Source organism: Sorex fumeus, unplaced genomic scaffold, assembly GCF_029834395.1.
Source record: "Sorex fumeus unplaced genomic scaffold, SorFum_2.1 ptg000051l, whole genome shotgun sequence".
NCBI classification, from domain to species: domain Eukaryota; kingdom Metazoa; phylum Chordata; class Mammalia; order Eulipotyphla; family Soricidae; genus Sorex; species Sorex fumeus.
This window is the reverse complement of record NW_026606108.1, coordinates 34,271,136-34,286,667: the sequence shown is the minus strand read 5'-3', so window position 1 is coordinate 34,286,667 and position 15,532 is coordinate 34,271,136. Positions and strand designations below refer to the sequence as shown.

Below are 15,532 nucleotides of genomic sequence, written 5' to 3'. Positions count from 1 at the left end.
ACAAATCCCAGAATCCTTTCCAATCTTTTGATACCAGTTTCATTATGGACTCAGAAAACAGGTATAAAAGTCAGAAGTTATTATTCTTATTCTCCACAATTTTGGTTCAAAATAAAATGACAAAAATCAAGATTTTTATGAGTATTAAAAGAAAGTACATATGCTTTTAATATCACAAGAATTAACCAAATAAAAAGTATACCATACAAAAATCTATAAGGATATGTAACACCAAGGACATAACACTTACGCTTTATGTTTTAAGGAAACACATCCAAATATGAGTGTTTATTTTAAAAGATAGTCATAGTTACTTGTCTGCATACCTCACTAAGTACTTCAAATGCCACTTTTATGTCTAATCATTCTATTCTAGTTGCTTATAAAACATACTTGTTAAAATTTTTAACTCAAAAGTGAAAATATCCAATTCTGCATTTGGTAACTAGAAAACTACAAAAACAAAAGATAAAAATAAAGGGCCCGAGAGATAGCTCATTGGGCTGAAGTGCATGTTTTGCATCAAGGTGGCCCAGATTTGATCCCTAGCACTACATCGTCCCGCAAGCACCACCAAGAGTGACTCCTGATCAAGAAGTCAAGAGGGCCAGAGTTACAGTATAGTGGGTAGGGCATTTGTCTTGCACGCGACTAACCCGGGTTTGATCCCCAGCATTCCATATGGTCCCTTGAGCACCACCAGGAGTGTTACTAAGTGCAGAGACAGGAGTAACCCCTGAGCATTGCCAGGTGTGACCCAAAAAGTAAAAAAAAAAAAAAAAAAAAAAAAAAAAAAAAAAATCAAGAAAAGTCTCTGCACACTGCTTAGTCTCTATGCACTCCAAAACAAAAAATAAAGATTTCAATATAGATTCTCTAATTTCACATAAACAAATATTAATCATTTTTTCATTAAATACTTCAACTACAGTAAAAATTAAGAAAAGGAAAAAAATTTGCCTATCTTGGTCAGCCCTTATAAGTTAGAATGTGCACACTTGTTTATGTACAAATTTTTCTCATCATAAGATGGCTCAATTTCTTAGCATAAAACAACACAAATCCAAGATGCTCTCCTTAATGGCTGAGACCATGCTCATCTGCTCTCCTTAAATGTACAAGCTCAGCCCCTAAGAAGAATTACAAATTGAAGGAAGTATGAAAGGTCAAGCGGGCTAACTAAACAAGAAAAAGCTCAATTAATGGCACTGGCATCAATACAGATGAACCCTCCTAAATCAGGGAACCTGCCATTGATCAAGTCGTTTTACAACTTCTATTAAGTAAAGGTTTAAATATGAAGGTGTAAACCGATCTGCCTCCTTTAGAGACACTTCAGAAAAAGACGGGGGTTTTTAGTAGGTTTCTTCTGTTGCTTTTATTTTTGGCAGTGCCAGGGATGAAGCGTGGGGCCTCACAGAGGAAAGGCAAATGCTCCACACTGAGCCTTATCCCCGCCCTGTTAGCTGCTTCGGAATTCTGCAGGCATCATGGCACCTCTGAGCCCCAATAATCAAGCAGTTCGTGACAAAAGATAAAAGTGAAAAAGTAGACACAGAGATCTGTGAAAACTTCGCCCATTTTGCTATATGTATCCATTGAGCGATTGATCACTTCGGCAGGAATTCCAGATAACAGCAGTGCAGCTGTGAGTACCGTTGTCTTTACCTTCTTTTCACCCTGTAAAAGAGAAAGATTTAAATAAGTCTCACAGCTTTTAGAAGAGTACACAAGCTCTAGAAAAATAAGTTCATCAGTTCTGCTATGTTTGCCTCACTGTTCTCTAAACTATTAAATTTCAAAATGTCAATCTACAATGAAAATGTTTAGACAGTGGGAAAAAAAAATCATTCTTGCTACAGAAAGGTTCAAACCAAGCTGGAGAGATATAGTACAGGGGTTAAGGCACTTACCTATTAAGTGGCTGACCCTGGTTCAATCCCCAGCACCAATATATTGGTCCTGGGCACTACCAAGGGTTATTTCTGAGCACAAAACCAGAATCAGCCCCTAAGCACTGCTAGATATTAACCGCCCCCACAAAAGAAAAAAAAAGACTGAATTTTTCATTTGACTTATTTGGTATCAAATTCAATCACTTGATCCAAAAATTTAAGAAATACAAAAGGATAGACCCAAGAGATAGGACAGGGATTAAGGCACTTGCCTTATATATAAAAAGCCTTATCTAAATACAGTAACTTACGGGAAATCAAAGCCGAAATGCACAAAAATACTCATAAGAAAATTCTTAGCTGTGGAAGCTGGCCTCACATGCTGGAGGAAAACGCAGCTCAGATATAGAAGGGAACACTAAGTAAAGTGTGGTTGGAGGACCCGCTTGGGTTGGGAGATGTGTGCTGTAAGTAGACTATAGATCGAACATGATGGCCACTCAATACCTCTACTGCAAACCACAACACCCAAAAGGAAAGAGAGAACAAATGGGAATGCCCTGTCACAGAGGCAGGGTGGAGTGGGGAGGATGGGGTGGGGGGATGGGAGGGATACTGGAAACATCGGTGGTGGACAATGAGCACTGGTGGAGGTATGGGTACTCGAGCATTGTATGACTGAAACACAAGCACAAAAGTCTGTAAGTCTGTAGCTGTAAACCTCACGGTGATTCACTAATAAAAATTTTTTTAAAAAATCCATAGCTGCTTTCATCATAATAACCCAAAATTGGATACCACCAAGATGTCCATCAACAGGAAATTAAATAAGTGAATATACAAAATAAAAAATAAAAACTTCTATTTTATTCTTAGAAAATAAAAAAAGCTAAAAAAACAAGAAAACATTCTCATTTATATGTGCCAAAAAATAGGCAAATCTATAATTGGAAAGGAAATTGGGCTTTCAAGATATTTGTGCTGGGGATACGTGGAAAGAGGCAAAATTGTAACAAAAATGCTCAAAAATCTTGAAAGAACTTATTTTTTACAAGTTGTTTAAGCTTATTGAAATGGCACTGAAGTTTGAGCAGTAGGAACTGGAGCAATAGTATAGCACATAGGGCATTTGCCTTGCACACGTCCAACCCAAGTCTGGTCATTCTATGTGGTCTTCTGAGCACTGTAAGAGTAATTCTTGAGTGCAGAACCAGTAGTAATCTCCTGTTCATGGCCAGGTGTGTCCCAAACATCAATCAATCTAGAGCATCCCATATGGTCTCCCCCAAACACTTCAGGAGTGAGCCATGAGCCCAGAGCCAGGAGTAAGCCCTGAATACCACCGGGTGTGATCCCTGCCCACCATTAAAAAAAATTTTTTTTTGAGTAATTCTAACCTAAAATAAAAAATAAAGAACTGGGGCTGGAGCAATAGCACAGCGAGTAGGGCATTTGCCTTGCATGCGGCTGACCCGGGTTCGATTCCCAGCATCCGATATGGTCCCCTGAGCACCGCCAGGGATAATTCCTGAGTGCAGAGCCAGGAGTAACCCCTGTGCATTGCCAGGTGTGATCCAAAAAGCCAACAAATAAATAAATAAAGAACTATACACAATGACTTTAATGACATGTAAGCTGCAATGGATATGATTCGCTGATGTCTATAACTACATGGACTTGATGTGATTAAAAAAGCAGCACTGAAAGTATACAGAACTAAATACATAATAAAAGGAAATTATAGGATCTCAGTGGTAAGCACCAAAGTTACTTCACAATTCTTTCAACTTTTCTGTACATTTAACTGCTTTTGGGGGCTAGGGAAACTGCTCAAAGGCTGGAACGCATACTTGGCTTGTGGGAGGCCCAGGTCCAATTCCCAGCACTGGATGGTCCCCAAGCACTCGTGGGAGCAATCCCTGAATAATGTGCCAGGAGCGGCAACTGCGCACAGCAGGTATGGTCCAAAAACAAATAAAACAAAAATTTTTTGTTGAAAAAAATAACCTGGCAGTGATCAGGGTTTACTCCAGGCTCTGCACACAGAGATCACTCCTGGCCGACTCTAAGTTGCCAGGGATTGAACCTGGATCAGCTGTGTATAGGGAAGCACAATACCCACTGTAATATCTTTCTGGCCCAGACTTTCTTAAATACATACTATTCAAACTCTACTATCTTTTTTTGCTTTGGTAACAGGAAAAAACCCAGGCTTGAGTCTGCACAGCACACACTCTGCCCTTGAACAGCATCTCCCTCCCAGCCAAGAGGTTTCTCCCAATCTAGCATGTCCCAACGTCTTTGTAAAATAATGTGCTACAGCAATATCAAGTGGCCATAAAAATGAGTTTCACAGCAACAGTACAGCGAGGAGGGTGCTTGACTTGCACGCAGAGACCAGAGTTCAATCCCCCACATCCCATATGATCCCCCATGCACCACCAGGAGTAATTCCTGAGTGCAAAGCCAGGAGGAACCCCTAAGCATCATCAGGTTTAGCCCAAAAGTAAAAAAATAAGTTTCTCGTTATTAAATTGCTGAACTGAATCACTGCAAACTTAAACAAATATTTGAGTATCATTAACATTGGGCCAAGCATATTTAAGAAGCCTAGACTGAGATGTCACTAATTATTTTAAGGTTCTTAAAATAATCTACTTATTAATCAATCCATATACATTAATATAACTTAAACAAAACTCCAGTTTACCTTGGGAAAATATTTGTATAGTCCCATGTACGCAAGTTGTAATGTAAGAAATGGAGCAAAGATGGACTGTAAAGAAAACAAATAAAATTACATTATGTCCAATATAATCATTCAAATCACAGTAAATGAAGCTAATAACAGCTATAAAATTCCAAGCACAAAATTGCATCATTTAACTTTAGTGGCTAAAAGTCGACAGGTAAAGAAAATAAAAGAATTCAATCATAAATTATGATTTGATCTTTTTTTTTTTGCTTTTTGGGTCACACCCAGCAATGCACAGGAATTACTCCTGGCGGTGCTTAGGGAACCATATGGGATGCTGGGAATCGAATCTGGGTCGGTTGCGTGCAAGGTAAACACCCTATCCGCTGTGCAATCACTCCAGCCCCAAGTTATGTTTTAATCTTAAGTCGTGTTTCCCACATCAAATCGCATCGTTTTATTTTGTCCTTTGGGATCATACCCAGTGGCACTTGACGGGGTCCTGGCGGTGCTCAAGAAACCATGCAGTGCCAGGGATCAAATTCAGGCTACAGCTTTCATCACACACTCAACACACATAATCCAGCTCTTTAAGCTCTCTTTCAGGCCCCCAGAAGACGCTGAGTTCTTTTTTGGTTTTGAGGGGACCATGCAGTGCTGGGATTGAACTGGGGGAAAGCGATGTAATGCATGCCCTATAAATCATATTCCCAGCCCAGGTCACACTCTTTTTTAATGTTCCAAAACATGTCCTCTCACATAAAACATGTTTTAGAGCCGAAGAGAGAGAGCGCACAGGGAATAAGGCATGTGCTCTGCACACGGCCAACTCTGATTCCATCCCTAGCACCTATATAATCCCCTGAGCACCACCAGAAGTGGCCCTGAGCAGAGTCAAGAGTAAGCCCTGAACATGACTGGAGTGGCCCACACCTCACCCCTCAAAAAAAAATTATCTTTAAAGTACTCTGTGATGAAAAAATACTTTTTTCTTTTTTAAATTTGTTTTCGGGCCATAACTGGCAGTGCTCAGGGCTTACTCACTGGCTCTGTACTCAAGGATCACTCCTGGCGAGCTCAAGGAACCATACGGGTATCAAACTCAAGCCAGCCGTGTACAAGGGCACTACCCCCTGCACTACTGCTTAAGATCCTTAATACAGAAATATTCAGGGGTTGGAGAGGTAGTAGAGGGCATAAGACACTTGCCTTGCGTGTGGTCAAAACCAGTTTGCTCCCTGGCACAGTACATGTTCTCCTGAGCACTGACAGGAGTAAGCACAGCTGGGATGTCCCTCCCCACACATATATATCCAAAGTATTTTAGACTGACATGTACATGATCACTGTATCACTGTCATCCTGTTGTTCATCAATTTACTCGAGCGGGTGCCAGTAATGTCTCTATTTATCCCAGCCCTGAGATTTTAGCAGCCTCTCCTTAATCGTCTTTCCCAACAAATGACACCCGTTATAGTTACTGGTTTTGGCATATCGAACAACATGGGTAGCTTGCCAGGCTCTGCCCATGTGGGCAGGATACTCTCAGTAGCTTGCTGGGCACTCCAAGGCATATATATATATATGTATATATATATATGTATGTATGTATTTCACTCTATGATCTGTTGCCTACAAAGACATCATAGACATGTACATGATACAGAAATATATCTCTCATTTGAAAGTAGTTAACAATTCAAAGTATACTTAAAAAGGACTAGTAACCAAAATAGGTATCAGATATTCTTCATACTTTATTTATTTGCCTGCGATAGCACAGCGGGTAGGGCGTCTGCCTTGCACGCAGCCAACATGGCCAACCCGAGTTCGATTCCTCCGCCCCTCTCGGAGAGCCCGGCAAGCTACCGAGAGTATTCGATATGCCAGACACAGTAACAACAAAGTCTCCAATGGAGACGTTACTGGGTCCGCTCGAGCAAATCGACGATCAACAGGAGGGCCTTTATCTATTTATTTATTTTTTGCTTTTTAAGTCACACCCGGCAATAAACAGGGGTTACTCCTGGCTCTGCACTCAGGAATTACTCCTGGTGGTGCTCAGGGGATCATATGGGATGCTGGGAATCAAACCCGGGTTGGCCACATGCAACGCAAACGCCCTCCCTGCTGTGCTATCGCTCCAGCCCCTATTCTTTATACTTTAAAGGAACTAACTCCTATGGTTACATCTCTGGTCATCATATGGTTATTTTTTTTTACTACAGATCAATTAAAAAAAAAGCGGGGAATGAAGAAGGAAATACTAGATGGAAGTACAGTGAGAGCAATAAAAAAATAACAATGTTTAAAACCTAATAAAGAAAATTTTGAAAACACAGAAACAAGCCATGAAAGTAGTACATAGGTTTAAAGACAAAATAACCCAGAGACTTTAACAGAAGGGAAAAAAAGCAAACTCTGCCAGTGCACATCAGAAAAACAAAATCAAATCTAAGTTTCTCTCTGAAGTATTTGCACAGGCACAAGACACCACAAGGGTTCTGGGTTCTGGCAATGGTCTTGCATGTCGGCAGGTCTGGTTCAATCCTCCAGCCTGTCACTATCAGCACCGTCAGGACCAGTCCCCAAGCACCACAGGGTGTGCTCTGGTCTCCCACCCATATAGATAAAACATCCAAAAAATAGGTTTGAAAAATGTTCTTCTTTAATGATATAAACTTTAATGACCTACATTTTTTTTTAATGTGCCTGGTACACGGTAGGAATCCTTAACTTTTTTTTTTGAGGGGGCCCATGCTCAGGGCACTCCTGGGGTAGCTCAGGGTTATATGCAGTTCCTGCTGAATACAAAGCAAGCATCTTACCTACTTACTGTACTATCTCCGGCCCCATAGGTCTTCTCACAATGCCTACTGAGGGCCAGGGATATAGTTTATCAAGCTGGAATGCAAGCGCTTTGGTTTGTTGTTGTTTATGGACACACCCAGTGGTGCTCTGAGATTACCCCTGGCTCTGCACTCAGGGATTACTCTTGGCAAGGCTGGGGTACCACATGGGCTCTGCGGTGCTGGAGATCAAAACCGGATTGGCCACATGCAAGGCAAGAGCCTTATACTATCATTCTGGCCTTGGGCTGTACGTTTGGCATGCAGAAGCCTCTGATCCCCAAGATCTAGCAGAGTCCCTGTGCATAGACACATATGGTTTTGAACCAAGAAAGAAAAAAAAAATCCACTGAATGAAAATATATCAAAGAACCAATGAATTGTGAGTTAATAATTTACTGCATGCCTTCATAATAAAAATGGACTGTCATAGTAATACATTATAAAGTGGCAAAATGGGGGTCAGAATGTTTGCCCTGCACGCAGTCAACCCAGATTTGATCCCTGGCATCCCATATGGTCCTCAGAGCAACACCAGGAGTAACTCCTGACTGCAGAGTCAAGAGTAATGCCTGAGCATCACCAGGTGTGACCCAAAAGGCCAAAAAAAAAAAAATATATATATATATATATGTATGTGTAAGGTAAGGTAAGGTAAGGTAAAGGTCCTCCCGTTGATCGTCGATTTGCTCGAGCGGGCCCAGTAACATCTCCATTGGAGACTTTGTTGTTACTGTGTCTATGTATATATGTGTGTCTGTATATATATATATATATATATATATATATATATATATTTAAATTTTTTAATAGGGGCTGGAGCAATAGCACAGCGGGTAGGGCATTTGCCCTGCATGCAGCAAACCTGGGTTCATTTCCCAGCATCCCATATGGTCCCCCGAGCACCGCCAGGAGTAATTCCTGAGTGCATGAGACAGGAGTAACCCCTATGCAATGCCAGGTGTGACCCCTCCAAAAAAAAAAAAGTTAAATAAAATGGCAAAACATATCAGAACCACAAAAAAATTCAACATGTATATAAAGAACACATTTCAACAAGTTTAGAATACATTATATTATTTAATAATATATTTAATAATTATAAATTATAATTAGCAAGCATAAATAAATATAAATTTATATATATATATTTATCCTCGCATGGGCAGAGCCTAACAAGCTACCCATGGTGTATTCGATATGCCAGGTCTCATTCCCCTGACCCTGAAAGAGCCTCCAATCACTGGGAAAAATGAGTAAGGAGAGGCTGCTAAAATCTCAGAGCTGGGAGGAATAGAGACATTACTGGTATCCACTCGAGTAAATCAATGAACAAAGGGATGACAGTGATATAGTAATACAGTGATCCTTGGGTTTGGAATGAAAAGGATTTAATCTCAGCTGGCACTAACATTTAACTTGGGAAGATGATTTAATGTCTCTGAGTTTTCACTACCATCTATAAAAAAGATATCTACTATAGAAGATTAAGAATTAAATGAAGTGGAGCCAGAGAGATAGTACAGTGGGTGCTGCGTTTGCCTTGAATATGAGCACATGAACAACCAGATGAGGTCCTTGGCATCCCAAGTGGTCCCCTGAGCACTATGAGTAATTCTTAAGTACAGAGGCAGAAGAAACTTCTGATCATCATCACTATGTCCCAAACACCAAAATAAATAAATAAATAAAGTACATGAATCTCCAGGAGATAGTACAGCAGGTAGGGTGTTTCCAATCATGAGGATGACCCAGGTTCGATCCCTGGCATCCTATATGCTCCCCTAAGCACAGCCAGAAATAATCCCTGAGCACTGTGGCCACCCCCAAAAAGAAAAGATTAAATTAATATTCACATAATCGATGCACTTATTGTGGGATCTAGCGTATACAGAGAGTAACAATCACCATGAATTCTGATGTATATTTTGGGTGGAAGTAAAATGATTTTTATTAAGAAGGATACTAATTCTAAAGAGAATGTAAGATTCTCCAGAGACCAAAAGTAAATGTGAGATTACGCACACAAATCTGGGAGGAAGGTACCCCTAGAACAGAGTATGCCTGGGTTCTTTATTTACTTGGACCACCTTGTTATATAACTGAAGTGAAATTCATAAACACTGCCAAACAGTCATGCAAATTTGGCAAGTATTAAATTAACACTGGCAATGAATCCTATGGACTAGAAGTGCTTCTTATTAAAACTATCTGCAGTATCGATTATGCTTCTTACCAAATATTTGCAGACAAAGGCTCTGACTGCGAGGGCAAGAAGAGCACATCCCACCAATCTAAATATTCGAAAAGAGTCAAATTCTTCTGATGCATTCCCATCCTCTTGACTGGGTTTTTCACTGATCAGCTGTTTCCTTAGTTTCATTGCTTCTTCAAATCTGGAGAGATACTGTTCGAGGCCATGGCGAGAAGCCCTCTGGCCAGCATCAGCTGTCAGTTCCCCTCTGCTGCGCTGCCGGAGTTCCAGGTTGATGTCATTACTGCACTCAGGAGATTTCATCAACGAATCCAGTTTGTCTCCCAGTGGAGTTCCCATCATCTCGGCCACTCCACTCTGCTGCTCTGGAGTGCCTGTACTCACCGAATCACCCAGCACTACCCGCTTGGAAACAGAAGGAATGTTGAGGGAGCTGAGTTTATCGCTGTCCTGTGACTTGGAATTTATTTGACTTTCTTCTTCTGAGAAAAGAAATTTGGACATCTTATTATATAGCATCCTGTCAGACCTTTCATGTTAATAGCCAAAACACATGCTGCAACAGCTAGACCATGCATGTCTACATCGAAAAACTGACTCTGTAGAAAACACGACCTACTTTCTTCCCCTATCTACACCTTCAAAATTGACTACCCAGATATATCCCTGCAGATCAAAAGAAACAGTAACCAAATTACAAATACAGTCTACAGAATGGGAAAGGATATTCGCTCAATACACGTCCAACAAGCGGTTCATATCAAGGATATACAAACTACTGGTTGAACTCCACAAGAAGAAAACATCCAACCCCATCAAAAAATGGGGCGATGAAATAAACAGAAACGTTCTCAAAAAAGAAATCTGAATGGCAAAAAGGCACATGAGAAAATGCTCTACATCATTCAGCATCAGGGAGATGCAGATCAAAACAACAATGAGATATCATTTCACACCACAGAGACTGGCCCACATCCAAAAGAACAAAAGCAACCGGTGTTGGCGCGGATGTGGTGAGAAAGGGACCCTCCTTCACTGCTGGTAGGAATACCGACTGGTTCAGCCCTTCTGGAAAACAGTATGGATAATTCTCAAAAAATTAGAAATTGAGCTCCCATTTGACCCAGTAATACCACTCCTAGGAATATATCCCAGAGAAGCATAAAAGTATAGTCGAAGTGACATCTGCACTTGTTTTTTCATTGCAGCACTGTTTACAATAGCTAGAATCTGGAAAAAACCTGAGTGCCCGAGAACAGATGACTGGTTAAAGAAACTTTGGTACATCTACAAAATAGAGTACTATGTAGCTGTTAGAAAAGATGAAGTAATGAAATTTACATATAAGTGGTACTACATGGAAAGTATCATGCTAAGCAAAATGAGTCAGAAAGAGAGGAACAGACATAGATTGCATTCATCTGGGGAACATAAAGTAACAAAATAGGAGACTAACACCCAAGAATAGCCAAGATAAATACCAGCAGGTTTATTCCATGGCTAGGAGACCAGCTGCACACGCTAGGGAAAAAGGCAGCTCAGATAGAGAAGGGAGTACCAAATAAAGGGTATTGGGAGGATCCTCCCAGGATGGGAGATGCATGCTGAAAGTGGACTATAGACCGAACATGATTGCCACTCAATTCCTCTTTTGCAAACCACAGCACTCAAAAGGAGAGAGAGAACAAAAGGGAGTGCCCTGCCACAGAGGAAGGGTGGGATGGGGGGATGGGGAGTGGGTGGGAGGGATACTGGGATCAGTGGTGATGGAGAATGGGCACAGATGGAGGGATGGGTACTTGATCATTGTATAACTGAAACCCAAGCACAAAAATTTGTAAGTCCACAACTGTATCTCATGATGCTTCAGTAATAAAAATTAAAAAAAAAAAAAACCTTCAGAGACTATACTGCAAACTTCGGGAACCAAAGGTAGACAAAGTAGAAAGATAATCAGGGATGAAGTGAGTTTCCATGGATAATATGTCCCAGAACTATGAAGTGTATTGCCTGCTCCCATTTACTTCGCTAAAAATGTTCAATTATTAAACCCTTTTAAAAATCTATTTTAGGGGCTGGAGTGATAGCACAGCGGGGAGGACGTTTGCCTTGCACACGGCCAACCCAGGTTCGATTCCCAGCATCCCATGTGATCCCCCGAGCACCGCCAGGGGTAATTCCTGAGTGCATGAGCCAGGAGTAACCCCTGTGCATCGCCGGTGTGACCCAAAAAGCCAAAAAAAAAATCTATTTTAATATCAGATTACTGCAGACAGAATCCCATCAGTGTAGGGTGTGGCATATGCAACAGTTCTGCTTTATGTAATCCTTCTATTATAGCCAGGAAGCCATTAATTGTAATAGTAGATGCTTAAGTTGCATTAGAATGCTGTTTTGATTTAAAAGTTAAATAGAAGGTCCAGGGGCTGGAGTGATAACACAGCGAGTAGGGCGTTTGCCTTGCACACAGCCGACCCACGGTCAATTCCCAGCATCCCATATGGTACCCTGAGCACCACCAGGAGTAATTCCTGAGTGAAGAGCCAGGAGTACCCCTGTGCATTGCCAGGTATGACCCTAAAGGCAAAAATAAATAAATAAATAAAATTTAAAAATAATAATAAATAGAAGGTCCAGAGAGATAATATAAGGCAAGTAAGGTGCTTGCCTTGCACCTATCCAAACAAGGTTCTGTCCCTGGTACCACAGAGGGTCCCCTGAGCACTGACAAGAACTAGGAAGCCCTGAGTACTACTGGGTGTGGCCCCAAAACAAAAAACAAAAAAAATATTTAAAAGACAACAGTTTTCAAAGCAAAAGAACAAAGGACAGAATGTAACCAAAAGAAATAAATAAGAACTTTGAGAAAGAATAAACATCCTGTTTTAATCATTATGGGAAGAAATGTCTTTTTTGAAGGGAGACCACACCCAACCCCTGCAGTGCTCAGGGCTCACTCCTGGCTCTGTGCTCGGGGATCATTCCTAGAATGGTTTGTGGGAACAAATGTGGTGCAGGGGACCTAACCAGGACAGTGCAAGGCAAGTGCCTTACACGCCCTACCATCTCTTTAATCCAAGAAATACATCTTTTAACTATTTCTTTAGAACTTAAAATAATGCTTACCTAGTTCCAATCTGCAAATCTGTGACATGCCTATAAAGTTCAAAGCTATATATCTAAGATGTATGTTACAGAAGGCACAGAGATCTAAGAAACTTGCATCCAGTGACTTAGGGCAAGGTTCCATGGAAACCTGGGAGGCACCTGCACATACTAAGTGTTCAATGAACTCACCAAAATTGTGCCTGGGGGAGAAATGAGGTACTCCTTTTAGATTAAATACAGTTCCTGTCATCAATCTCAGCACACTGGGAACTACGGACCTACGCACGTCCCACTTGTTGGGTCTATAAAGAATGTCCAGTCCTATACTTTTCACCGGAGGCTACTGACCACAGATACGAGATACTAAGGTAAGAAGGCCTGAGCCAGGTAGACAGAACTGGGGGACAGTTCAATTGAAGACAAGTGCATGTGTGCGATTATTATAGCAAAAAGAGGGAGACATCCGGGAACGCAGTGGACAGGACAGCGTTCGGAATGGCGAGAAATCTTCCAGAGGGGCACAACAGGCTGCACCTGCACGCGAGGCCAAGGAGTGGGGAAGGAAAGGGGGGGGGGCTGTCATAGGCGAGGAGCGCGGCAGGGGCACCCAGCGGCGGGAGTAAAAAGACCCCAGGGAGCAACACCGGCAAAAACCGAGGGCAGCCAGTCGCACGGTCCGGAGGGCAAGGAGGGAGAACTCGGAGCATCACCGACGAGCCAGGTTGGTCAGCAGGATGGAGCATGGGCCACGAGGGATGATTCTGCAGGCTCAAAGCGGCGGCGGGAGGGAGGGGAAGCGGGGGCGCTCACCCGCGGGCCTGTGGAAGCCCATGATTCGGTTGATGCGCTGCTCCGAGTTCATCAGCAGTTTCCTCCGCCGCAGCTCGGCCCGACGCTGGGAAGCCGACAGACCCGAGCCCGCCGGGGCCCCCAGCCGCTCCGCGTTGTCGGGAGGGGCGGTCATCGACTCCATCTCCAGCACAGTGGAGGACTGCGGCCGGTCCGGCGCCCACGACTTGAGGCTCCGCCTCTGGACTCCAATCCTTGCTTCGCCCCTACGCCCACCCACAAAACGGGGCCAGGGGAGTGGCGTGAGCATGCGCGCCGCCCGCACAGGACCAGGAGCGAAGCCGGCGGCGCCATGTTGAGTGAGGGCGGCAGGGCTGCGTTGGTCCCAGCGTGCATCCAGACGCCCCCCCTTTTCATTTCCTCTGACGCTGGACCGCGTCCAGTGGAGGCGAAGGGAAGTGGGCACCCAGTCTGATAATGTTAAGGTCTGGCGGGCGAGGCAGAAACTGGCTCTAGGTGCGGTGCCAGGAAGCAAAATGGAGGCCTAGAGGCAGTCGCCTTTTTCCAGTTAACGTCAATGCCACGTCAATCGGCGCGCGACACCGGGGAGTCTGGCAGATGCGACCAGTTCCCAGCGCTTGTTTTTCATGACTCAACTGCAAATCTGTAAGCGCTGGTCTGCTGGCTTGTTCCAGGTTTTGACCCCTTCCGTTCCTAAAAGAAGTATTCCTTGTGTCTTCTATTTAAAATTACTACCCACTCCCAGCACTTTTCCCAATAAGTTTTTGAATCTGCTTCATAATCGACTGGCAGAATAAAAGTAATTTATAAACATTCGCCTTAGTTATCGGCTGGTATGAGAAATGAGAAATGTACTTTTTTTTAAAAATAGATATATTTTTAAATCTCATCAACTGCCAAGACACAGAGACTATAAAACATAGCATGTGGAAGCACGTGGCCACATATGTGGCCGCACAACATGTTACCATCTAGTTCTTACTCTGAGGAACCTGGCAAGCTACTGAAAGTATCCTGCCCTCATGGCCGAGTCTGGCAAACTACCTTTTGTGTATTAAATATGCCAAAAATCAGTAATAATGAGGGGTCTCATTCTCCTGACCCTGAAAGAGCCTCGAATATGGCACTTTCTAAAATCTCAGGGCTAGGACGAAGGAGACATTACTGGTGCCTGCTTGAGGAAATCGATGAACAACAGGATGACAGTGATACAGTGATTATTTTTAAAAATTGAATCACAGTGAGGTACACAGTTAGTTGTTCATGTTGGGTTTCAGTAATATAATGTTCCAAAATCTGAGTTTTTATTTTTTGGACTTGGGGGCACATTCGGGGATGCTCAGGGATTACTCCTGGTGGGCTGGGGGACCATATGCTCGAACCCAGGTTGACCGAGTGCACAAGAGCCCAGTCCACTGTACTATCACTAAGGCCCCAATAAATGTAGCACTGTAGCACTGTCCTCCGGTTGTTCATTGATTTGCTCCAGCGGGCCCAGTAACGTCTCCATTGTGAGACTTGTTACTGTGTTTGGCATATCGAATATGTCACGGGGAGCTTGCCAAGCTCTGCCGTGCAGGCAGGATACTCTCAGTAGCTTACCAGGCTCTCCGAGAGGGGTGGAGAAATCAAACCCAGGTTGGCCATGTACAAGTCAAATGCCCTACCCATTGTGCTATTGCTCCAGCCAAAGAAGCACAAAAATATAGACAAAATTTCATAATCACACTACTGAAGATGAACACTGTCAAGATTCAGTATATTTTTCTCCAGTCTTTTGTAGTCTTTTAACTTTCTTTTAATGGTTTGGCTTTTTTGTCATTCTACAACACTTAATATACACAGAAAATTTAGATGATAAAGACAAAAATTTTCCAATATAATCCCACATATAAAAAAAGTTATTATCTTTATGTAGGTTATATATACACAAAGGAACCAATTCTCTTTTTGATTTTCA

General features: G+C 42.5%; 1 protein-coding gene across 1 annotated transcript; it reads right to left on the bottom strand.

Annotated features, from left to right (window-relative positions):
- Positions 1-845: 845 nt before the first annotated feature.
- On the bottom strand, positions 846-13,817 carry CAMLG (calcium modulating ligand). Its single transcript, XM_056124796.1, has 4 exons — positions 13,573-13,817; positions 9,676-10,136; positions 4,606-4,671; positions 846-1,680 (listed from the first exon to the last, which is right to left on the bottom strand). The coding sequence occupies exons 1-4, from the start codon at positions 13,733-13,735 to the stop codon at positions 1,489-1,491; spliced, it is 882 nt and encodes a 293-aa protein (XP_055980771.1). The 5' UTR covers positions 13,736-13,817; the 3' UTR covers positions 846-1,488.
- Between the last annotated feature and the right edge of the window lie 1,715 nt (positions 13,818-15,532).

Bases quoted from the DNA above. Each gene is read 5' to 3' on its own strand.
- CAMLG (XM_056124796.1), bottom strand. From the start codon at position 13,735: ATGGAGTCGATGACCGCCCCTCCCGACAACGCGGAGCGGCTGGGGGCC. The intron at 10,137-13,572 runs GTGAGCGCCCCC...TTCTTTTCTCAG, and splicing joins GGGCTTCCACAGGCCCGCGG to AAGAAGAAAGTCAAATAAAT. The intron at 4,672-9,675 runs GTAAGAAGCATA...TTTTCTTTACAG, and splicing joins CCTTTGTCTGCAAATATTTG to TCCATCTTTGCTCCATTTCT.